Source organism: Sardina pilchardus, chromosome 4 (genome assembly GCF_963854185.1).
Source record: "Sardina pilchardus chromosome 4, fSarPil1.1, whole genome shotgun sequence".
Classification (NCBI taxonomy): domain Eukaryota; kingdom Metazoa; phylum Chordata; class Actinopteri; order Clupeiformes; family Clupeidae; genus Sardina; species Sardina pilchardus.
The window spans coordinates 15,778,536-15,804,258 of NC_084997.1; the positions used below are offsets into that span (position 1 = coordinate 15,778,536).

Consider the following 25,723-nt stretch of genomic DNA (forward strand, 5'->3'; position numbering starts at 1 on the left):
CAGTAAGACATCAACATGAGGAGACATTTAACAGCTAAAGTCTTGTCTAATTACTGGAAATGTTCACGCATCAATCAGTTACGTCACCAATCTGTAGCACTAGGAATTTAACCTATCTCTGACAAGTTGTCACGTTTAGCTGGGAGAGTTGGACCCAAACGCAGGGCAAGGCAAAGCAAGGCAAATCAAATTTGGGAAACCGGGAAACCCAGGAAATTTTTTTAAGTAAACCATGTGTATAAAACAACATGACATGAACAAAGACCGACCAGGAACAGATGAATTATGAGGACATAATATACACTGGGGAACGAGACACAGGTGAAGACTGAAACAATAATCAGGCACAGATGAGAGACAGAGACACAGGTAATAGAGCTCGACAGTCCTGCCCACAGCCGGTTCCGGAAGTAAGAATCCAATACACTTTCTCCATTGACAACTGTGTTGCGTTCTAGTGCAATGGGACGTGGGACTTATCCTACCTCCAACTAAGAAAAGTGCGCTGGTATGTCTGTCGAAGTGGAACCTCCTACCAGCGAAGTTGGGAGAGCTCGACCTACCCGACCTCACCAAAAGGAAATCGGAGGTTAATGGCGGCGCCCATGGAGTCACACATCGTGATAGATGAAACTTCCAACGAATAGGCTATAAACGTTACTTCTCTGCATGTAGGATTGCTTAGACACTGCAATTTTAACACAACTTGTTTTTTCATATTATGGCATACAATTTCATTATTACCTGAAAATATATGGGTAAAAGTATACCCAGTTACCCTACATAGCGATACACAGCACTTTTACAGTTCCAGAAAAGTTGATGAAGATGTTTTAGTTAGTCGACCGCTATGTGTCAACCAATGTTACCCAGTGCGTCCATGCTTTCTGTTTACATTCCACTTCAATAGTACACTTCAGGTAGGATAAGTCCCACATCCCATAGCACGCAGCATTAGCCATAAAATCGTAACTGTCCATGGTGGACTTAAAACCAGCTACAACGTGACTAACCAATTGTACCTGCTCATATAGATGCAGTTAATGGGGCATCAACCTTCCCTCCTTTCCCTACCCTTCCCTCGCCTGTCGTCTCCTTAGAATTTCAAAATCAAGATGGATGACAGGGCTGTCAGAACCGATGTGTGGCTGTCCAAAAATAACAGTTTTCTCATCTTGAAGGTTGAATTTACTCAATGGAAACAGAAGAAGTATCATCTTCTTGTCTCAGACTAATATGAAACCATGTTAAACTATTGTTACACTGCAAATGATCACGATCAAAGTTATTTCTCTCTTTATTTGTTTCGTTGGAAAATACAATTTCAGTGTTGGAAGGTTAGAAAGACGTGGCTTGTAGAAAGCGGGTTCATAACTTACATCGTTGAATGTAGGAAATTCAGCAGATGGATCCAAGGTATGTTCTCTGCATTCAGATGTCTAAAATGGACCTGTAGCCAATAGAAATCCTTCAAATTGGTGGTAGTGGTCATTAAACATGAATGAGGCCACATTTATGAATGGGACATTTTGATTTTGGTAAGAAACAATTGAAAATCTTACACAATGTCCCTATAAATTATGAAAAAGAAAACTCTAAATACAGCTTTGCTAATCAATTATACGGTAACTACTGAAACACTGGATTAAACTGATCATCTTCTAGAACAATATGATCATTTGGAACATGGTTATAATGTTTTTATGTTCTCTTTGATTGTCTAGGTATTGTCATGGAGAAGACGGCAGAATCAAACCAAACCTGAGAAAATGTGAGTATAATATTTGTGAGTATAGTCATCTATTGTGCATATAGCAAATGTGCAACTTACAGTAATACTGGTCACATTGAATTTACATCTCGGCCAGGTTTCCCGATAATGACGGATACACATGCAAGGTTTTTTTTTTTATGATTCATCTTAAAGTGTGTAATTTCATAAAGAAGAACTGGCCTCAGGCTCTTTTTTTCTGCATGAAAACACATCAGCTAAGATGTGGAGACAGTATTTTTCGTTGATAAAGCCCTACAGAGCTTGCATCGGCAAATGTTATAGTCCCAAATCGCAAAAAAGTGGATTAACTAAAGGCAGTGAACTAAACGCTTCCCAAACAGCATTTTTTTAACCAGTAATATTTTTCAACACAGCACCAAACCTCGTCAGTAGCTTGCTCAGGGTCTCTACACATAAAACAAAGCACCAACAACATACATAGCGAACCCAGAGTTTATTACAGAAGACTGGCAACATTCATCTCATTCATCTCATTTCATAAATTAATTGCATTTTAGTCTGCTCTTAATCACATTATTATGTCTATTAAATGTATGCTATTTTGCATGCTAAAATCTGATTCATCACAAGTAAATACAATAAAAAAAATGGTAATGTTGGATAATTATATTCTTAGTTGTAAATCTCCTGTATATCCAGCTGGTGATCTCAGTGATAAGTACCTGTTAAGACCCTCTTTGAGTAACAAGAACTCCGGGGCAATGGTAGATCTGGTAGAGTGTTTTCACAACTCTCTTGCGCTACTATGGTTTCGGGAAACAGTTGATCATAAGAGGGACTTTATGAGGATCTTAGGCTTATGATGCTTTCGGGAAACCGGGCCCTGGTCCTTACAGGGAAGTGTTATGGTTATGAATAAGCTAAATTAAACTAGATTCAGTTCAGTATCAGACTTTATTAAAAACCTTTTAGGCCAACAATCAGTAATATGCACCTCCTAGAGAATTGTCTTTCGATCAAATCCATAATCATGAGGGTACTCAAAGGGTCCAACTCCAACACCCTAAGCCAGGGATGGGCAAACTATGGTCCACGTACTGGATCCAGCCTGTCAGGCACTTTAGTCCGGCCAGCCGAGCATTTAGGTTATCATAGGCTGCTCGCTATTTTTTTTTTGCGATAGAGGACGACGTGGTTAGGTCTACTGCAAAATGCTTTACACTCTTCTTAGGCCCTGTTTACACGACAATGCTCACAAGTGAAACATATTTGATCAGATGTGAGTTTAGATGGCGACGGCATTTTTGGCAAAACATTTAAACCACCCTCCAGTGTGGCCATCTTAAAAATGGTCCACCGTCACAATCCCATCTGAAATCTGCCCCGATCTGCTCACAGTGGCTATCGGTGGTGGTGTTGTGTGCCAGTGCTTCACACTACCACCTAGCCGTCTGGCGTGCTTACTACATTAAGTTGTTTCCAACATACTACATTAAGTTGTTTCCCAACGTTGTCTTCAAGGCAGTGTTGCCTGGAAGGCACTAGGGTTAGGCATGGGTTAAGGTTAGGGTTAGGGTTAGGATTAAGTGCCTTTAACTCAACGGTGACAGCGCTGCCTGGAAGACGACGTTGATGGCTCAAAACACCATCGAGCCACTTTTGCACTTTTGCATGCAGATTTCCCCCAAAAATCGCTTGTCTAAACGTGGAATAAAAAAGTTAGAACACAATGTCACTTTTGCGATTTCTCTTCAGATTGTTTCCGTCTATAGCCTTAAAGAATGTTTACAATGTCAAGTCAAAACATCATACATAGAGATGATACTCTTTGTAATCTCCATTTCAGTTTTGACACCATTGTCAACTAATAAATGACTTACCATGTCATTGTCTTGAAACCTGTCTCTGTCTGCTTGCATTGAATTTTCTTACAACAACCATTTATAAACTCTTCTCTCCTCTTTCTTGTCTGCAGATGTCTGTGATCTCACATTTGACTCAGATACAGCATTCAGACGTCTCTCTCTCTCTGAAAGTAACAGAAAGGTGACCCGTGTGGGGGATGAGCAGCCATATCCTGACATCCATGAGAGATTTGACTACTGGGATCAGGTGCTGTGTAGAGAGGGACTGTCTGGGCACTCCTACTGGGAGGCTGAGTGGAGTGGTAATGGGGCTGTAATAGCAGTGGCATGTAAAAGTATGAAAAGGAAAGGGAATATTGCTGACAGCATGTTTGGCTGTAATAATCAGTCCTGGTGTCTGACTTACAAAGATGAAAAATACATTGCCTGGCACAATAACAATGACACTCCAATATCTGCCCCCTCCCCACACTCCAGTAGAGTAGGAGTGTACTTAGACTGGCAGGCTGGCACTCTGTCCTTCTACAGTGTCTCCTCTGACAAACTCACCCACCTCCACACGTTCCACTCCAAATTCACTGAGCCCCTCTATCCAGGGTTTAGGATTTGGGATTATAATTCCACTGTGTTCTTGTGTCCGATATCATGAGCTCCGAAACCTACAGGAACCCCAGTCTGCAAAACTGTCACACAAGTAGAAATGTTCAGGAGAAAAGTGTTCCAATTAGCATCTGATTTAAAATTATTTTCAGTTTAACTTAAAATGTTTCATGCTCTCCTTCAGTTATATTTATAACTTTACTTTTGCAGTCAAGTTCACCAGACACTAACCACTGGGAACCAAGATACCATAGTCGTTACTGTTGGTCCTGCTAAGTGCAGCTCACTGCTAGGCAGCTTGCAGGCAACGAAGTGTTACAGTCACAGTGAAAATCCAGTCAAGGACAATGCCGGAATGTGGTACATGCGGCTTAGACCTGTTTTATTATTTTAAAGCCAATTGCTGTGATTCCCATTCTCCAAGCTGTGCAATGACCAGATACAATGATTATTTAGATTTTTGACCATGGGAATGCCTGCCTCATGAGCCATGAAGTTTTGATGTTGATTATTTGTGAAAAACGCTGGAAATGTGGGATGTTGGTGTTCTATTTTACCTTACAACTTCACTAGAATTAAGCATTATAGAGCATTGTATGTGGTACCACATGAAAGCTGATAAAAGTTCCTTCAGTCCAGGGTTTGCAAATAACAAACCATCTTCAACTCAATGCGGCCAAGTCCAAAGAACTGATGGTGGACTTCCTTAGGAAGGGTCATCCCCCTTCAGCACCAGTGAGCGTTCAGGGAAATTCAGAGAGAGTGACATCTTACAGTATAAGTCAGGGGTGTGATTCTTCCGTTTTTAAACGTAATTCCGTTTTTTCAGGCCTGAAAATGAGACCCACGCAATTCGTATAGATCCGCTGAGGTTTTTTTTAGGGGGGGGGGGGGGGGGGGGTTCAGAGGTTTATTTCTGTAGCCTAAACACAGACCATTGCTTTATAATAGGCCGCTGACAATGCTGACGGTTTTGGCGCTTCTTTCATTCATATCACTCCGCAAGCCTTGTCCGTTCTCTCACTAGTGGAATTCATTGAAAGTGAAAGCAGACGGGTTGATGACTGTTTGATGCAAGTTCGATGTGTGAGTGTGTGGTAAACTATTTGTTTCTTAGCAGAAGCCATGAAACGGTAAAGGTCAAATTATTTGTTTAGGTATTATTATTAAGTTAAGTAGTAGGGGCCTATTTATTAAGTTTTTGCTTCGCGTTCGCGTCCAGTTTGACGTGTCTGGATTTTCCGATAATGACGACAATCTCCTGGTGCTGATAGCCTATTGACTTTTAATTTCGGCGTGTGTAAACTAGTCTAGGCTACTGTACTTGAAGTTAGCTGTGACAGACTAGCCTACTGGTTTTCATCGTTTTCACCACAAAGCCCGTCTACCTTAGCTTAGGTCTACTAAATTGTTTAGTTAACACTTTGTCATTCCGCGTTTGTCCAGCCGTTCACCTCCGTGCGCCCCATGTCATTCAAAACATATTTCGGGATAGGCATCTCACTATGAGAAAACGTAGGCTATTATGAGTGCTAAGAGATTGACACTTTGGCATTCTTGGTAAACATCAGTCTTGACTCTTGCACGTAATATTGAGCTGATTTTTTTTAGTGGAAATGGCTTATTGTAGCAATGTGCTGATACTGTACATGGAAAAAAGTTGCCTATTTAAAGCACAGTCTGAATTTTAATCCTAGCTCTCCATTGAGTGTGTGCACTTGAACAACTGTGTAGCCTATACCAGTAGGGCCTGCCATTTATTTTAGGAGGAGAGGAGGACATGTTACCTTGGAAGGAGAGGGAGTGATGCAATTTGATTTTCTTTCCAACTTAAATATCAATAACCTTCAAGCAACCTCTTCAATCAGCATCAATAGGCCTATATCGTACAGAACGACTGTAAGGGGGCAGGCTAAATGTTATCATAGGCCTATAGCCTACTAAATAATGTAGTCAACATTATAACTTTATGTTGGTTTAAGTTGAAACAAAACATGAACTGAGAAAATCCATAATTCTACATCATTGTTGGCAAAATGATCATGATAGCCTATATTTCAGCCATATCTGCTTTAGTCTTAAGTAGGCCCTTGGCTACTTTGCTATAAATGAGTTTTCTTTAGGCCTTATAGACCATTTTGTAATATGTTATAATGTTTGAAATATATGTATCTCAGTCTATCAATAGTTCTCATAAAAGTCATCAGATGTCATCATTTAAGGGGTTATTTTTCAAATTTTTCTCCCGGGGGTGCATGCCCCCCCGGACCCCCCTAGTAGATTACATTGAAGTGCACAGTACCGATACTATAGTACCTTAGCTATACACTAGAGCAGCAGTTCACAAACTTTAGCCCCCAAGGACCACTGACTTGGCTCGCGTACCCCACCGTCAACACATTAAAAAGGGAGGGGGGGGGGGGGGGGGGGGTATATAGGGGTCGGATATATTTTCCTTTTTTTTTGTCCTTTGCCAATCACACCCCTGATAAGTACCTGGGTGTTCACCTGAACAATAAGCTGGACTGGTCCAACAACACGGCTGCACTCTACAAAAAGGGCATGAGCAGGCTGTACCTGCTGAAGCGACTCAGATCCTTTGGGGTTCAGGGGGCGCTTTCAAGAACTTTTTACAATTCAGTGGTGGCATCAGCCATCTTTTATGTGGTAGTATGTTGGGGGAGCGGCATCTCAGCTGCTGAGAGAAGCTGAGAAACTGAACAAACTCATCAAGAGGGCTGGTGCTGTTCTGGGATGCAAGCTCAACCCAATAGAGATAGTGGGAGAGGGCAGGATGGTAGCAAAGCTGACATCTATGCTGGGCAATGAGCATCACCCAATGCATGTCACTCTGACATCACTGAACAGCTGTTTCAGCAACAGGTTGCTACACCCTGTGTGTATTAAGGAGAGACATCGCCGGTCCTTCCTACCTACTGCTGTCAGATTGTACAGTACCGTCCTGACAGAGCACAAGGCACTTTAAAATTACTAGAGCTGTTCTACTGACTACCTTTTTATACAGTTCTTATACATTGCATTAGGACAGGTTATCCTTGTTGTATATTTATTTATTTATTTATTTATCTATCTATCTATTTATTATACAAGGGAACACTTGTTCATAGGAATATAGCATCAAGTCAGTCACACTTATGGAATATTGATCTGGCCAGTTATGCAACAGAGGTGGTTGTGAATCAGGTTCGCCTGCTTTGATGTCAACGAAATTTACCACAGTACTATTACTGCACTTAATATTTGTTGTTTAGTTATGAGAAATCTTGGCCAATGATGTATTGTCTGACCTGACACCTCTGAAATTCCCTAAAATTTCCGCTTAAACATTTTCGCTTCAAAGACAACCATGTCTTGATTGCTAATGTATTGGGTATCACCTTAAAGGAAATGTTATCAACTTTCAAGTGGTACCACTCGTAATGCTCTAAGAGGTTAATTCTAGTGAAGTTACAAGGAAAAACACCCCTATCCAAAATGTCCAGCATTTTTGACAAAAATCAACATCAAAACTTAATGGCTCGTGAGGCAGGCATTCCCATGGCCAAAAATGGAAATAATTATTGTATCTGGTCATTGCACAGCTTTGAGAATGGGAATCACAGCAATTGGCTTTAAAATAACAAAAAAGCTTTTTTTGAACAGGTCTAATGCTTGCAGCTGTTGTTCAATGACTTCTGGCCAAGAATGTTCAATAAGCAGTACGCTCACAAACATGCATCTGATCCATGATGGTCTGGCTGATGGTCATGAGCAAGCCAACTGTTGCAGCAAGTTGCAATTAGGGTTGCCACCTATGTCTGACCAAAATCCTGGACATTTTGGCAACCCAATCAAGCCGTTTACTTATAAGCAGCGGCGACCTTCACACATCTAACCCATGACAAAAATTGCTTTAACCAGTCACTGTAAAAGCTTGTAGACCGTTTAAATTTTTTCTTGACTGGCCTTTCACTGTCAGGTGCTGTAGCATCCTATCTACCTATACATTGAGTGGAATCTGGAAATTCAGGAGAAAAGTATGACTTGAATACTCACCAATTCAAAATCCAAGGCCATTTTATTTCTGCACATACTGTATACTACCCTATGATACTGTAGCTTCTAGACTACCACATAAGAGTGACGAGCCCTGTAAATGCGCACTTCTGTGTCTGCCAGATTTGAACGCTCCTCTCGTTTCTCTCAACAGGGCTACTTGCTTACTGAAACTGAGCGATTCCATGTGAGGAGGACCCAATACAATGATTTAATGATATTTTATTTTCGAGGGCTTTTGAGAATTGGGGTTATTACCTTACAGTCAAATTAATTATTATTACCCCCTGTTCCCTCCCTCTATGGAGGATGGTGCATTCAGGTTGTGGCGCCAGAGGGGGCTACGCACAGTAAGGGACTTGTTTGTAGATGGTGTTTTTGCTACATTCGAACAGCCAGTTGAGAAATTTGATTCCCCGTACTCATTGTTTCAGGTTCTTACAAGTACGACACTTTTATAGAAAGATATATAGAGATTTTCCAACTATCCCTGTGGATATTCCTCCTGATAGGATTTTTAAGTTGCCTCTCTTAAAGGAACACTTCACCATTTTTTCATATTAAACTATGTTATTCCCTTAATTAAGAGTTGACACATACCTCTCACGTTTCAATGCGTGCCCTCACTGGCTCTGGCGCGCGGCGCAACTTTGATAGCACTTAGCTAGCCCTATATTGTGTGGCGGAATAACATTGGGAGCACTTAGACTCTACGCAGTAATATCCTCACTCCAAAGGAAACTGAAAGTGCAAGAGTAAGGATATTACTGCGCCACACAATATAGTTATCCCTCTTACCTGTTTAGAAATGCACCACGTTTTATTTTGTCTCACCATACTTGGTCGTGTGACTACTCGTGTAACTGTATTTTAATAGGGAAAGCATGGTGGTGTTTGGTCGCTTCTAACTTCATCTCTGTTTGGATCCTAATGAATGCATTGGACTAGCTAAGTGCTATCAAAAGTGTTGCGCCGCGCGCCAGAGCCAGTGAGTGCACGAATTGAAACGTGAGAGGTATGTATCAACTCGTCTTAGTTAAGGGAATAACATAGCTTAATATGAAAAAACTGTGAAGTGTTCCTTTAATGAAGGGACTTATATCCACACTCTATGGAGTCATAATATCTCCTTCTAATCAATCCTTTTGGATTTGACACTGTCCTAGGGGCCTATTATTGGTCACGTCCACTCGTCTTCAGTGTGTGCTAGGCATGGGGTAATACAATGTAAGCTACTACACCGCGTGTACTGGACAAAGGCCAGACTTTCCTGTGTTTATCCTAACACTGATCCAATTTGGTTATGGTTATGGTTATGGTTATGGTTATTTAGCAGACGCCTTTGTGACAGGTGTCGTCAGCACCGTGGCACTCTGGTACATATGTTTTGGACATGTACCTCTTTATTTACATACTGGAGTTTCGTATTCTCTTCTGTCTCAAATGTGTTGCAGGTACAATTAGAACCATGCCCTGTTGCGGCCTTGTTTGGAGTCCTCCCTAGTGCTGTCAAATTATCTAGGTCTCAATCAGACTTTGCTGCATTTATTTTTCTCATAGCTAGGAGGTTAATTTTGATTCACTGGAAAGCTAAGCGTCCTCCCTCACATTCCTTATGGATAAGAGATGTACTATTGTTCTCCAAGCTCGAAAAGATTAGACACTTGAAGAGAGGTGCTGAGAGGTCTGGCAGCCTTTTCTTTTTTATGTTGATTCCCTTGATCTGCAGCCTCCAGAGGTTTCATGATCCAATAATTGCTGCAAGTAGCCTATAGCCTGATGATATTGACCCTTGACCTTATTTTTTACACACTTGTTCTTGAAGTAAGACCATAACCCTTCCTTTTTTTTGCCTGTTGGTTTTTTTGTTTGTTTGGTGTTTGTGTGGTTTGTTTTTGATTTGTTGATTTGTCTTATTTTATTTAGGTTTTTTCTCTGTCCTTTGTATAGTTAGTTTAAATCACCTTCCTTGTTTAGCACAGCCTAAGCTGGGTGGGTGCCGCTCATTTACTTCCCTAAATGATTGCTTTGTTGCGCCCTCCGAAATGTTTTTGTGAGTGCTACCTTGTTAACATTTGGACAAGAAAGGCTTAATATACAAAATTGCCCAAGGGATATCACCGAGCACCCTCCTAAATCTTAAAGAGGTACCCATAGTTTACTAGATTCTGCAACAAAAAAAACGTCAACAGACAAAACCAGGTTCACCTAAATTATGGCATTTGGCTGCTGGACTATGATGTGTTGATTTAAGAAATAGACACTTTCTGGTAAAGGCATCTGCAAAACAATATTTTTCACACTAGAATGATTGTAACATGTTCAATATTATTCCTAAAGGGTGAATGTATGGGTTTAGAGGCCTGAATAATCTTTTCATGTTATTCAATTTCAGAGATATGGACCTTTTTCAAGCAAAAAGTGACCATGGCAATACATTTGACATGAAAATGACATTAAAATAGGAAGATAATATCAAAATGATCATTCCTTGTATCAAATCAAGTAGAAGAAGTGTCATTATACAACAATTTATGACCAAAAGAAGCTGAGATATACTGTAACCTTTTCTCTTTTCAGCGGGGGCCATTTTGGATTTTATGGTAACTGCCACTAGGGGTCCACCCCAACTTGTATCCATGGATTTTTAAAAACCTTAGGCCCATACCTAACACCCTGCCAAAAATAGAAAACTTATCCAGAGGTGCCCAATCTTCATGATTTTTTTTCGTATTCCCTCATGAACAAACGGTGGAGTGTTCCTTTTAGGATAACAAAACCAATTCCTGGAGTGGCATGCACAGTGTGAATTTGTGGCGGGTGCTCAACATGAATGTATTTGCTCAGAAACCACACAATTTGGACCAGCTGGAACAATTTGCAATGGAAGAATGGAACAAAATTCTCAAGAGACCTGTGCCAACATAGTTAAGAACTACTCTAAGAGGTTGCTGTCATTTGTGGCTCAGAAAGGGCACACTATTAACTATTAATGACCAGGGGGCTAATCATTTTGGACCCTTTTGCCCTTTCTGGTTTCAAGTCAGTGTATCAATAACATATCCTAATCAAACTTAGTGAACATTTTGTCTGTTATTTTGGAAACATTTATACTATAAACACTTATACTGGTCATTTTCAAGAGTTTTGTCTAATTTCATAAGGGGATAATCATTTTGGCCTCAACTGTATCTTATAAGGAGACTTTGAGTTTGTGAATAATGTCCAGACTGCTGTGTTGCCAGTGGCCATCTTTTAAAGTTGCAATGGCAGCACCTTGTGGCCAAACAGAGTTACCTCAGTAAGTGCTGAGATTACAGTTTGGTTAAAGTCTGTATCTGTTACAAATGCAGGACAGTGGAGAAACAAGAATCCCTGCAAGTCAGAGCATGCACTTCACAGCAACACAGGACGCAAAATCCTGAGACACTTGCATGGGAATTCTGCTGCAGGGCATTTTCCATGATAGCAGTCTTTGTATTGATTCATATTACAGACATGGAGATGCGTGCAGATCAGTATGCAGTTTTGTTGAGTGAAATCTCTTGCGCCTCATACTTTTTCCCTCTTCATCTTTTGTTTCTTCCTGTAAAGTTTCTTCCTTTACTTTTAAATAAACTTCTGTAATGAAATGAATGCCTCTTCTCAGCTTTTTAAAGTAACTGTCTTGACAAAATTGCATTATATTGCAATCTGTATATTTGCAGGTTAATACAGGGGATAAACGTCTTAAGAGCATGTGACTACCTGTGACCCTTAACACAATACAATGACTGACACACTCTCTCTCACACACACACACACACACACACACACACTCTCTCTCTCTCTCTCTCTCTCTCTCACTCTCACTCACTCACTCACTCACTCACTCACTCACTCACTCACTCACTCACTCACTCACACACACACACACGCACACACACACACACACACACACACACACACACAGAAACAGTCGGGTTAATATCCCAGCCTCAAGGCTTCTACCAGGTGTCATGCAGCACAGTTCAGAAAACCTCTGATTGCCAGGGAATGCACCAAACAATAGGCTTTGTGATGAGCTAAAACATACCATGTGACAAACATTAATCCTATTTTGGCAGGTTCTTGGATACAGTGACACTCCAATGACAGTATCAAAAAAAAAAAAAGAGGCGTATGGTGAAAAGGTGTCAGCAATGTGCTCTGCAAGGCCTTTTGCTGTGATGAATCAGGGCTTTTAACTCTGTGCACTGGATCCAGACTTTTGGCAGCGTCACCAGGGCTCCAAATCCCAGTCATTAAAATAACAAATAAAGTTTTATCCATCAAGCGTTGATTGAGGCGTATAAAGCGAGGGCCACAGGACCCAGCTGGCATGGCTGTTGTTTCCAGTGTCTCCAGAGAGCTGTGCAGAATGAGTAAGGTAAGAGCAGAGGTTTGGACCAAGAGCAATGGATAGGTTATCTCTGTGGAAATGCTATAATGAGGCTACACTGAAGGCTGTTATGAATGAGTGATTTCACCTAACTAGCAATTTCCTTCTCTGTAAGCTTTATGTGGATGATTGTGTGAGATATCATGTAAGACTATACTGCATGCAAAACTCAGTGCTGCTCGGTATAGCTGTTTAATTACCATTGTATTAAAAATGCATGCAAATATTGTGCAGTACAGTGCATGCATGAATATATTTTTGTCAAGTCTGTTTGCATACTTGAGTGTTGTGAGATGATGTGAGTCATTGCAAATTGCATGAGGTGGTTTGAGTCGTTGCAAATTGCATTTTCTCTATTGCCTGCATGGTAGATCACCTTTTACGAGGATCGAAACTTCCAAGGTCGCTTTTATGAGTGCGACACGGACTGCCCTGACATGCACCCCCACTTCAGCCGCTGCAACTCCATCCGGGTGGAGAGCGGCTGCTGGGTGCTATACGAGCGACCCAACTACTCCGGGTACCAGTACGTGCTGACCCGCGGGGAGTACCCCGAGTATCAGCACTGGATGGGCTACAATGACTCCATCCGCTCCTGTCGTACCTACAACTATGTGAGTAGCTACAGCTGCCTGGGGAAATCTTCTTTGAACAATGGATACTGGCGGGGGTGTTGGGGGGGTGGGATTGCACTGTGTGTGTGTGTGTATAGATATATATCAGAGTTCCACTTGGAAATGCATTTTTTACCATCACTGTTTTAGTACTAGTGCTAGTGCTGAAGAATGTTTCTTGTAAGAACATTCCTTGAATACATGCATTGACAAGATTTAACAGTATTGACTGAACAGGGCAATTTAGTCCGAATCGGAGCAATTCCATGACTCTCCCTGACAAAGACCCCTGAATTTCATTTAGACTTACCATATAATTAATAGTACAATATACCGACCAATGATTTCAGAGCAGCCGTGTAGCATTCAAGAATCTTTTTCTTTTTCAGTGTGGGATATTAATAATTGGGCATTGAACAAACTAATGTAGGCTACTCAAACAAGCAGTAAAGCTGATACCTTAATTTCCCGACTATTAGCCGCGGCTTATACATCAATTTTGCTAAATTTCTTAAGCTATGAGGTTAATACAGGGGGCCAGTTAATATGGTGTTAATATGGTTTTGTTTCTTTTAACTTGCATAAAACACCTGTGTCCTGTGGCTTATACACAATGCGGCTTTTATGTGGGAAATTACAGTAACCATATTATACAACATGACTTCCCATGTCTGGAATAGACTGTCCAAAAAGCCATGATATTCCCGAAATTCCATGACCAGTGGGAACCCTGATTTGGCCATGAGAAACATTGTGAGGTGACACAACACAGGCCAAATTGGCAACTGAAAACTAACAGAGTGACTGTCCTTCTCACAGACCAGCGGTGGGCCTTATCGCATGCGCATCTATGAGCGCCCTGAGTTCCAGGGTCGCATGATGGAGTTCACGGATGACTGTGAATCTGTCCAGAAGAGTTTCCAGAACCGCAACATCTACTCCTGCAACGTTCTTGAGGGATACTGGACCATGTACGAGCACCCCAACTACCAAGGCCGCCAGTTCTTCCTCAGGCCCGGCGAGTACCGCAAATTCAGCGACTGGGGTGCCACATGCGCCAACACCGGCTCCTTCCGGAGGGTCACTGATTTTTAATAAGTCCGACTGTTTTTCCATGCATCTCTTTGGCACTGGTTTGTCAATAAAAGAGAATGCATAACTTGTGGGCTGGTGAGCATTTTGTGATCACATTCAATCACTACAGTCCTAAAACCTGCCAGACATTACCACACTATAATTAAAGATGTGGATTTGATTAGTTTGCTGATACGAGTCAACAAACCACAGGGCCAATTTCCAGTGGTTTGGGCCAACTGATATTTTGCATGTTTTCTTCATATGAATAAGGCTTTTTCCAAAAGTTATTCTAACCCAAATATATTCCATTTTGGTCTTATTATACCAGAAATGGCTTGCGTGTGTTTTTATCCATTGGTTTAGAATTTGATATTTGTATAGGGGGATCTCAGAGAGTGACACATCATTTTGGGGTTTTAATGAGCCTTTTGAATGAACATCATTGCTGTTAACAGTCAAGTGTAAGGCATACAAGTTTAACATACAAGTTCTTCAGACTGTCAAGCGATGGCACAAAACAAACGTCAGCAGCATGATATTTGTTGTCACTTAACTTCTTACTTGCATATTTTCTCCTTACATATTAATCCTCTTTAAAATCAAACATTTCTTTCATCAAAAATATGGTTTGTTAGTGAACTGAAAATAATTTAATCTGCAGACAACTACAAGTCTTACTGCACCACAAAACCAAAAAGAACTACTCTTGATTAAGCTCCTCTCATATCCAGTATCCCTCCTTTCCCCAACACTCATCTACAGCAGACCAGACACTGGTATTTGTTGCCGTTCTCAAATGGGTGGGATCACCTTGGGTCTAATCGAATCTGATAGGATAGCCTATAAGTGATAGGACATCTGATAGGTCAAAGGATACAGCACCTGCTGTTCAACTAGGTAGACGCTGAAAGGAAAACATGCCTCGCTGGCAGGGCTCCCAATTATAAAGGCTCACAAAAGGCCGGAATGCTACGGTTTCTGGATTCCATTATGTTGTGCACCGGGCACACGCAGCCGATGTAACTTCCAGTAAAGCCCAAACAGACAAAAACACAGACAAAACATGGTTGTACTGTACAGCATTTGTTCCATCGTATCTAAAGAATTTAGGGGAGAATATACAGGACTATGAGTTGATGTAAAATTATTGTGATAACGAGATAAAATGGAAGAAGTCCTATATACAACTCAAAATATTTGTCCTATGTTATCATTAATATGAAAGGCAAATGTCACAGACAAATACCAATTTCACTCCTGAGCTTTCCAGTAGCTTTCAGTGCCGTGGTTTTTGCTGGAAACACTGTAGTTATCATAGACAGAGCATTTGAAAAAAGTTGCAAGACACCAATAAAGTTTTTGCTGACAGTGGTCCACAATGATTTGAATAACAACACATCCTGCGTACCATTACATGCAGGGAAATGTATATAAACATAACCTCTCATTGACAACACAACACAGCGACGTATATCCCCCATCAACAGCCATGGGCAAGGTTGGTAACACATGGAGATCGCCTTACACACAATGCCCTTACAAAATGGCTCCATATACCATGATTTATTAGGTCAAATGTTTTGTTCAACTTGTCTGCTTTCTTTGGTCCTTGTAGATCATCTTCTTCGAGGACAAGAACTTTGGTGGCCGTCACCATGAGTGCATGAGTGATTGCGCTGACCTGCACTCCTACTTCAACCGCTGCCACTCCATCAGGGTGGAGAGCGGCTGCTTCATGATCTACGACCGTCCCAACTTCATGGGAAACCAGTACTTCATGAGGAGGGGCGAGTACTCCGACTATATGCGTATGATGGGCATGAACGACTGTGTGAGGTCCTGCCGTATGATCCCCATGGTGAGTAAAGAGTTACGCTTAGCAAATCATTTGTACCAAAATAGATTCACGGCCCACACTTCATGTCAATAGCCTGTGTTAGGCCTGTGTTGTGTTGAAAGCTGTCTACAAAACAGTCAAGTATACTTTGAAATACCTGTAACCATGACTTGTATCATAACCTAATCCCAGGTCCAAGCCTATGGCAAACCTAATTGTGTTTCTCAGTGTCAATGGGAACAGGTTATTTGTGGGTGGAAAGATACAAATCAAATGAGATGGAGCCAATTAGCTCTGTATTTCCTGACAAATGTAGTTATATTCTGGTAGAACACAATAACATATTGAGGCAGGGGTTAAATTTACAAATAACAGACTTGCTCTTTGAAGTTGGACACGTAACAATCAATTGCCTTGAGGCATAATACTAACATATCACGGTAACGTCAGCCTAACCCAGTGTCTTCTCCTGTCATCCCTTGAAGCAACGCGGCAACTTCAGAATGAGGATCTACAACCGCAACGACATGAGCGGCCAGATGATGGAGTTGATGGACGACTGCCCCAACGTTATGGATCGCTTCAACATGTCCGACATCCACTCCTGCAACGTGATGGACGGCCACTGGCTCATGTACGAGCAGCCCAACTACAGGGGAAGGCAGTACTACCTGAGGCCCGGCGAGTACAGGAGGTTCAGCGACTGGGGCAGCATGAGCCCAAGGATCGGCTCCATCAGGCGCATCATGGACCTCTAAAGACAGCGGGGTTCTTGTGAAGTGTCTGCTGTATGCCTTCTTCCACACACTGAATAAAATGGTGTCAGTGCTCAAGTGTTTTCAGTTTTGTTCTTGCTCTCTGCACGTGGAAGGCTATCTGTCCGGCAGCGATGTCTGGGACAAGTTGCCCGACTACCTCTCTGTGTTTGGAGAGCTGAATAAAACCATCGAGGAACTGATGCTCATCTGGAAGGAGTTTTTTCAATCCAATCAAATAGTCACATAATCTGAAATACACCTTATACATTATGCAATAAATGAACCAAAGTCTTATTTTACAGTGTCACTATTGTATAAAAGAACTGATCAATCAAATACTAAGTAAAAACTTTTACCAGCTATTTTAGCAATTAATTTAGTTCATATTGAATTCATTTCAAAAGTGGCTATATTAAACTGCAGGTTATCTGTCTAGCGTGGTGCTAGTAGAGAGCCAAACTAAATACATAGGGGCCTAATAATAAAATCGTTCTGCAACCTTTGTTGTAGAATCTTCCCCATGCCCCACATTTGGTAATCTTTGTTATAGATACACAAATTACATAGAATAATCATGATATTACATTATTATTATTATTATTATTATTATTATTATTATTATTATTATTATTATTACAATAGAAGAATATATATATACAGTATATATATATATATAGCTATTATTTCAGATTGGTCAGAGGTCACATGCATAGACAGACAGTGGTTAGATAGATGAAGGTTGAATGTCACATTTGGGTTGGTGCATTTGTGGCTAGGTAGGATGGCAGGTAGATGCAAATCAGTCACCAATATGTCCCTAATATCTTAATGATATGTTGATTATCTTCATGATCTATTAGTAGATGGCACCCATACCACATACTACATATATTTGCTTAATTTCATAGAATATTTATTTGCATTGACATGTAGTCCTTCATATAGAATGAAATCCAAAATAGTTTGACCAGTTCTTTGTGGTTTGTAGGACACTGCTCATGATATGCCTCTCTTTGCTTTGTGCTGGTAGGCCTGTTATGGTGAATGAAATGGCTGTCATGGTGTTTGATAGGTTATTAATTATGTTCTCTTTAATTTTCTTTTATAGTGTTTTTTTTTACATCAGTTGCTTCACAGTTATGCAATAGAGAAAAGTCCTAGATATTATCATATGAATGGCACATGCAGAGTCTGCATTTCAGGCGTACTATATATACCATGTTCAAAATGCTGAACAGGGATATACTAACAAGGGACACTCAAATCCAGCAATAATGGGAAAGGTAATGTGCACAGCTGAGTAAACTCTAGCACTGTGTAGAGTGGGTTAGATTGTTATCAACAAAATGTTACACCAACATTTGATTTTCACACACACATACCTTTAGATAATTATCATATATATATATATATACAGTATAATGTAGTTATGTTTTTTTTTTTTTTTTTTAAACATTATGTTTTTTTTAAAGCTTCTTGCTATTTTCAGTAATTCAAGGAAATTCATGTCATTTAATTTTAGATCATTTTCTTTGAGGAAAAAAACTTCGCTGGTTGCTCCTATGAGTGCTGCAATGACTGCATAGACCTGCAGTCTTATTTCCGCCGATGCAACTCCATCAAGGTGGAGAGCGGCTGCTTCATGATATATGAAGGTGCCAGCTTCACAGGCCTCCAGTACTTTGTGTGCCCAGGAGAATACCCGGAGTTTCAGGCTTGGCTGGCCACTAACGACTGTGTATGTTCCTGTCGTGTGATTCCTCAGGTAAGCAAATATTGCTCAACGTTATCATCTGGTCAAACAAAAATTGAGATGATGTGATTATTTTTTTGCCAATGGGAAATGAAACAATGTAGTGCAACATATCAATTTCATATTATACTATATATGAACATAAGATATTAAATGAAACAAGTTCAATGGAATGGAATTAGGTGGTTATCTAATAGGCCTTCTGGATTTTCAATTCATTTTTCTCAAAGGTGCAGCTGAACATGTTAGATCTAAGTTGAAAATCTTGTGTGAATATTGGCAAGATGCAGTGAAACCAAGAAAACACAAGTTAAAAGACTAATGCCTTACTGCACTTTTAGTGATTTCATAGTGATGATTTGTAAAGCTGTATACTCAAAGCACTTATAAGGTGATAAGGTTGGTAGAGAAGACACACAGGTGTATGAGTTTAAATATGATGAAATACTGTTTGTCATCAATTACTTGAAATGTGACACTTTCATTTGTTTTCTTCAAACTAGTTGAATGACTCCTTCAAACTCTCTATCTACGAGAGACTTGAGTTTGGTGGCCAGATGCTGGATCTCACCGACAGCTGCCCAAATGTCTTGGACAGCTTCCGCACCAATGATATTTTCTCCTGCAAGGTGAAGGGGGGCAACTGGCTTTTTTACGACCAGCCTAACTACAAGGGCAGGATTTATCTGTTGGAGCCAAGAGAATACTCAAGATTCAGTGAGTGGGGAGGAGTTACTGCTCGAGTGGGCTCCATCAAGCGCATTGTGGAATACTGAAAAAAAACAAAAAAACAATTTGAAAACAAAAAAAACATCAAACTATTTTTCTTCTTTTCACAATTCTGTTGGAGATTTATGGACATTTTTCACATGGACTACAACTCACACCTCAGGAAAACTATTCAGGAGAAATATTCTTCAAAGGCAATGTGTATCGATTGTTGAACTGAAGAAATATTTTCAATGGACTGTATGTATTAATGGAAAATAATTCAGCGGGTTGTGTATAGCTACTCAAGTAGATTGATTTTTAACTTTGTATTTGATATAACCCTCTATGCAAAGCCCCTGTTGTTCTTATTCCTTTATGGGAAGGAGATTCACTTGAGTGTCAATTCAACACCTAATTTTTGATAGCTGCCTGTCAAACAAAACAAATGGATGATGGAACATTTTTTTTTATAAATGTCAAAGCTCTTTCTTTTTTTCTCTCCTGAATGTATTATTTGAACATTGCACTTACTATTTCAAAGACAAATGACAAGGCAATCAAAATTCTTAACTATTTCCATGTTCATGTTTTTGTACTGAGGTTGTTATGTTGACTACCTTTGGTTCATTTTGGATGCACACGATCTGCTCATATAGAATAACATGTTTGTGTATTTACATTTTTACCAGTTAGTTAACTGTTAACTGTTAACAGATTACTATTGGTCTGGCACAGGATCCTAAAGATATACTTTGTTTTGTCATATTGGGGCATAGTTTTGTTATCAATTTCCAGAACATAATTTATAATAGTAGAAAACATTTGTGTAAATTATAATGCTGCCGGGTCCCAACTTTGAAATAGTTTGATTACTCAGCTGCTAAGTAACATATCAACATGTTCCACAATGTAAAAAAGAAATTAGAGAATGGAATTATTTCAATTTTACAACCTGATAAATGACATCAGGTTACTTAAAGCAAATAAAGTGTTGATATAACTGTCTTGTTGCTGTTTGTTAATTTATCATATTACGTTTTGAGATCGACACAATTTATATTCAGATACAGTAGGTGCAAAGAATTTTAGCTCACATTTAAAATACTTTGCAATATAGTCCATGTTTAGTACAGTATATGCTGTTTTCTGAAGGTCATATTGAATGAATTCAAGCAAGCTTTATATGTGCTTTGACCTTGTCAGCACCTTATCATTGCTCAGAAATGATTTCAGTCAGAAACATAGTAAAAGTCAATCATACATAGGCTACTCTTTTTCTTGTCGTTTGTTTCATGAAACACTAGCCCAGGTGCCAGTACTGTCAAACTTGCTTCACTGGATACCAAAATAAGTGGAGTAAAGGTAAACTGGAGTCTTAAGATTGTGTGCGGAATACATTTTGACCCAGGTTACTATACTCCAGGATTTTTTTTTATTTATTGTATAAATTAGTTACAGGTAATGTTACTGCAATGTATCTAAAAACCTGTTTCTTTGATTCTGGTTAAATTCCATTACATTAAACACATTTCTTAAAAAAATAATAATAAAAATAATAAAAACACACAAAGATCTAAAACGTGAAGGTTGGATGAAACATTTAACATTGTTAAAGCTCCTCTCTTTCAGGTCTATCTTTAAACCTATGCTCACTTATTATTGATATTGGGGCGCAAGTGATGTCCGCTGACATCTGCTATGGATAAGGGGCGTACAGCTGCTCATGAAATGGAGGACAAAGGGAAGGAGTTGGAAGGCATTGCAACAGTTTAGCATGTAAGGTAGTGGGCAGGTAAGGAGAATTTACTGTAATTCTAAAAATGAAAGTGGGGTGAATGATGACTGTCAATCAACCACATGGGAACTTTATTTTAAACTAGAAAAGCACTCAGAGAGCGCAGCTACCTCCGCTTGCCTTCTTCTTCCTAGGTTGTCATACAGTACATTTGAACCTAAACTATTCAGACGCCACCGCGTGGCCATACCGTGCCATTACACCACTAAGCTAAATACATAAACAGCTCCGGAATCCCGACGGAATTACGGATCACTCCCAAAATTGAATCGATCTTCCTCGGGTCATGCCTGACATTCGCTGAAAATTTCAGCGAAATCCATCCATTACTTTTTGAGTTAGGCCTATCTTGCTAACAAACAGACAGACAGACAAACAAACAAGCAAACAGACAGACAGACAGAAAAACGCCGGTCCCCGATGAAAACATATACCTCCTTGGCGGAGGTAAATGAAAACATATACCTCCTTGGAGGAGGTAAAAAATATAACTTAACCCAGAAAATATGAACACAGAAATAAGGTAGTAACAGGAGGAACAAGATAAGGGTAATCATTTCCAAATGTCCCAAAAAAGAGAGATTGTAATGTTAACTATAAGCTTCATTTACCTCCACCAAGGAGGTATATTTTTTCATTGGGGACCTGCGTTTGTTTGTTTGTCTGTTTGTTAGCAAGATAACTCAAAAAGTGATGGATGGATTTCGATGAAATCTTCAGGGAAGGTGAGACATTGCCCGAGGAAGAAACCATTACATTTTGGAATTGATCCGTAATTCCGTCGGGATTCCAGAGGCGTTTAAGTATTTAGCTTAGTGGTGTAATGACATGGTATGGCCACGTGGTGGCGATCTGAATAGTTCAGGTTCAAATGTATGACAACCTAGGAAGAACGAGGCCAGAGCCCCTTTAGGGAGAGCCGGTCCACTTCCTATTAACTCCATTGTACCGGATTGTTCCTGCAATCTGTTGAAATTCCGCTAGGGGCACTGCCGAGCAAGTGATAAATGAATTGTGGTCTATGGAGCTATGCGGCTAACGCTCGTTTTTTTCACAGTTGACAACTTCATTTCTTAATGTACATTGTCGTAGTAGCTACCTGAGTATAGGTTTTCCACTGGAATTGAAATAAAAAGTCACTCATGTCCTTTCTGCTTTTCATAGGATGGGCCGCTTTCCGTGTAACATGCTAGCATTTAGCTCATGGATGCTGATTGGTCAGCGAGAAATCGCGACCGATTACGATGACGTTGTGAAGCTGAACCTTCTTTTAGGTCTATGGCCGTAAAAATTAAGACAAATGTGGTATTGGGGGGTTCTGCTCCATTGCCACCCATTCATTCATCACTTGCTCGCGATCGCCCTCTAGTTACAGTACCATGCGGAAGTATTTCGCTAGTGGTCCTTCTCCCCTTATTAGACATTCTCTGACAAGGCAGGCGGAGGTAGCTGCACTCTCTGAGTGCTTTTCTAGTTCATATACTTAAGGGGGACATGCATTGTTAAGCTACAATAGTCTATCACTCACTGCTGTCTGAAATAATTCCTTGCAGATGTAATCAAAAACCAAACTAAACAATGTTCAACCAATTGTTGATGGAACATGTGATGTTTTAACACCATATCAGTACTACAGTAAGGCTTAATTTAGATGCAAGGTGGTAAAACCATTGTTATCTCCAGGAAGTTGAATAGAATGTAGTTCTGTCATAATTAACTCACAGACACATATTTTAAGTTGGCCGTGGGTGCTGGCATTTCTGAGAAAAAAACAACACAACATCTGACAGGCTGATTTATTCACGGATAACCTAGTGAGGGACATCTACCCTGCACTTCCAGATATATTTAGGCCTACATACACATTTTGTACAATACACTGTGACTTGGTACACAGTGGGAAAGAGTCCTGGTATTTGTCTTTTTAATCAACACTGATTTACATTACTGGGAAAACAGACATTGATCTTTTCCACTATTTTTGGGTCAATTGATTATTTAATGTTACATGATGGAGGAAGAGAATGAGAACTACAGGTGCATCTAAAAAGATAGAAGATCGTGGAAAAGTCCATTGCGCTGCCCAGACTAGGAAAAATCTTTATTCTAATATTTTGAGATTCTGGATTTTTAATTTCCATAAACTGTAAACCTTAATCATCAACATAGAATAATCAAGATTAAAATCACTTTCACTTTTTGAAATAAATTATGAGAAAATTAACTTTTCCAAGAATCACCTTTTCCATTCTTTTTTCTTGCAGCAAGTTATCAATTCTGTGATAGGGCATAGTGGCTCTTGCAGTGGAATGCAAGACCAGCCTACAGAACATCCCTTGCATATGGTAGGGTCCGTGCACCCAAAAAACGATCAGCCTACAGCATCTGCATCATTAGGTTCCCTAGCCAGCACAGCACAACATTATCTGAAGCGGGTTATTATCCCCAGCACATGTTCACAAACATCAACTTTCATTAGCCTATAGGGCCAGGCGCTTAGCCAAAGCCTTAGTAAGGACATGATTTTACTAGCATTTGGCCCAGCCGCTGTCATAGTTATAAGCGAGTTCATGAAAAAAGCAAACCCATTGCTCATAACAAGCCTACATGGCAAAACTCTTCCATAGTCTCTCAGAGGAGACAGCAGGGGCATGAAAGTGGACCACACAAAGAGAACTCAGTAGGCCTGAGAGCATGAACATTTTTTTTGCGTCTAACAAGGGATATCTGACTTCTTATCTATTTTTGGAGCTACCATCACAAAGAACGATGTACAGTTTACACATCATTAGAGAATTAGACAATCACAGATGTGTACACGAATGTGTACTCTCACAAACCTTGCATAGATAGAACCATAGCTATAATTGCACATCAGTTATTGTTTTAGAAGTCCTGAGAAAAACAGTGAAAGCAATTTTCATAAAATATGGATTTCCGCCTCTGAAGACCTCCCAGACTACAGTAGAGCCTATTTTGAAGGTGAGCTGATCTACATGAAGTGGGCTGGAGAAGCAGATGAGAGGTGAGGTTGAAAGGCTGTTCTCTCTGTTACCTAACATTATTAATGCTAAAAGGATGTTCCATATTGTTCTGCTTCCATTGTCCCATGGACATGTGGATACTATACTAGTCCTTTCCTTTGTCCATGCATGTCAAAACACCAAACCAGTAATTATTTATCCTTTCTCAAATACAAGTCCATATTTTCTGAACCAATATTGTAGTCTAACAAAAAGGTCAACATGTGCCTGTACCCTGACTTATAACTATGTGTTCATTTGAATAACAATGCTTTGTTTGTCAAGTGGTGGTATAAAAAGGTTGGAAAACATGTGGAATCTCTCCAACGGAGACCATGGGTAAGGTAGGTTTATTTGTACCCCCCCGTAGGGCCATTTACAAAATACTGCAGACCGTAACCAATTGCACCCCTCTGTCATTATCTATGAGATTTTGTAACTCTACTTCCTGGACTGTGTACTCATCCCTGATTCTCCCGATTTGCTGGACTTTTGCAGATTATCTTTTACGAGGACAGGAACTTCCAAGGTCGTAGTTATGAGTGCAGTAATGACTGCACAGACCTGCACTCGTACTTCAGCCGCTGCAACTCCATCAAGGTGGACAGCGGCTGCTTCATGATATATGAACGCCCCAACTACATGGGCCACCAGTACTTCATAAGGAGGGGGGAGTACCCAGATTATCAGAGGTGGATGGGCTTCAGTAACTGTATCCGATCTTGCAGAGTCATTCCCATGGTAAGGACCTGTTTTGCTCTGTATGCTAAAAGCAAAACAGCCTATCTATTGGCATCTCCTGCTGTTCACTGACGGACTGACTGACAGTGTAATCATCTGTGCAATTCCAGTAACTGCCGTTCTGTCGTATCATATGTCAACAGTACCGTGGCTCCTACAGGATGCGTATCTATGAGAAGGCCGACTTTGGTGGTCACATGATGGAATTCATGGATGACTGTCCCTGCGTGTCCGACCGCTTCCACCACCGCCATGTCTACTCCTGCAACGTGATGAACGGCTACTGGATCTTTTACGAGTACCCAAACTTCAGGGGCAGACAGTACTTCGTGAAGCCAGGGGAGTACAGGAGATATCGAGACTGGTGTGCTACCAGCGCAATTGTTGGCTCTTTCAGAAGGGTCACTGACTTTTAGCCATTCTATACCTGCTTGTACTGTAAATAAATTAAATGTCCTTGAATTTTTCATTATGCATGGATCTCTCTTTTATGAATCAGTAATCAAAAGCCATTAACCTTTTTTGTTTTATTATGTTTCACTATTATATTACAATTATTAAAAATGAAGTAAAAATTCCCTTCACTGTTTCATATACACTACATATAGATCTTTCTTATACATCATATATGTCAGTTTAGATAGAAATACCATTATGTATATGTGTTTTAGCTTATCTGTCCAGGATATGTGATTTGTGAAAAAAATAGTTATCAAAGACAGTTACAGAAAACACACC

The 25,723-nt window shown here is 40.2% G+C and overlaps 4 protein-coding genes across 5 annotated transcripts in view; all 4 read left to right on the plus strand.

The window, feature by feature from the left end:
- The window catches only part of LOC134078010 (uncharacterized), a 52,323-nt gene extending 47,242 nt beyond the window's left edge, over positions 1 to 5,081 (plus strand). Inside the window, exons 25-26 of the mRNA XM_062533640.1 lie at positions 1,725 to 1,771; positions 3,711 to 5,081. Of these exons, the coding sequence (XP_062389624.1) occupies positions 1,725 to 1,771; positions 3,711 to 4,249 (586 nt within the window). The 3' untranslated portion in view covers positions 4,250 to 5,081. The remainder of the gene's footprint in view (positions 1 to 1,724; positions 1,772 to 3,710) is intronic.
- A 7,475-nt stretch (positions 5,082 to 12,556) lies between these two features.
- Positions 12,557 to 17,037, plus strand: LOC134078011 (beta/gamma crystallin domain-containing protein 2-like). The gene is made up of 6 exons (XM_062533641.1): positions 12,557 to 12,664; positions 13,048 to 13,290; positions 14,110 to 14,382; positions 15,788 to 15,865; positions 15,983 to 16,225; positions 16,690 to 17,037. Exons 1-6 carry the CDS (start codon positions 12,617 to 12,619, stop codon positions 16,960 to 16,962), a joined length of 1,158 nt encoding a protein of 385 aa, XP_062389625.1. The 5' UTR covers positions 12,557 to 12,616; the 3' UTR covers positions 16,963 to 17,037.
- Positions 17,038 to 18,220: 1,183 nt separating this feature from the next.
- si:dkey-57a22.14 (gamma-crystallin S-1) lies at positions 18,221 to 20,351 on the plus strand. The gene is made up of 3 exons (XM_062533435.1): positions 18,221 to 18,245; positions 18,485 to 18,727; positions 19,219 to 20,351. Exons 1-3 carry the CDS (start codon positions 18,237 to 18,239, stop codon positions 19,489 to 19,491), a joined length of 525 nt encoding a protein of 174 aa, XP_062389419.1. The 5' UTR covers positions 18,221 to 18,236; the 3' UTR covers positions 19,492 to 20,351.
- A 3,541-nt stretch (positions 20,352 to 23,892) lies between these two features.
- si:dkey-57a22.15 (uncharacterized protein LOC795575 homolog) lies at positions 23,893 to 25,452 on the plus strand. Of its 2 annotated transcripts, XM_062533433.1 has the most exons (4): positions 23,893 to 24,246; positions 24,530 to 24,588; positions 24,743 to 24,985; positions 25,129 to 25,452. In XM_062533433.1, the coding sequence occupies exons 2-4, from the start codon at positions 24,580 to 24,582 to the stop codon at positions 25,399 to 25,401; spliced, it is 525 nt and encodes a 174-aa protein (XP_062389417.1). In that variant the 5' UTR covers positions 23,893 to 24,246; positions 24,530 to 24,579; the 3' UTR covers positions 25,402 to 25,452. The 2 variants fall into 2 exon arrangements, with proteins under 2 accessions (XP_062389417.1, XP_062389418.1); XM_062533434.1 differs by lacking the exon at positions 23,893 to 24,246 and having other exon boundaries at positions 24,516 to 24,588.
- The last annotated feature ends 271 nt before the right edge of the window (positions 25,453 to 25,723 follow it).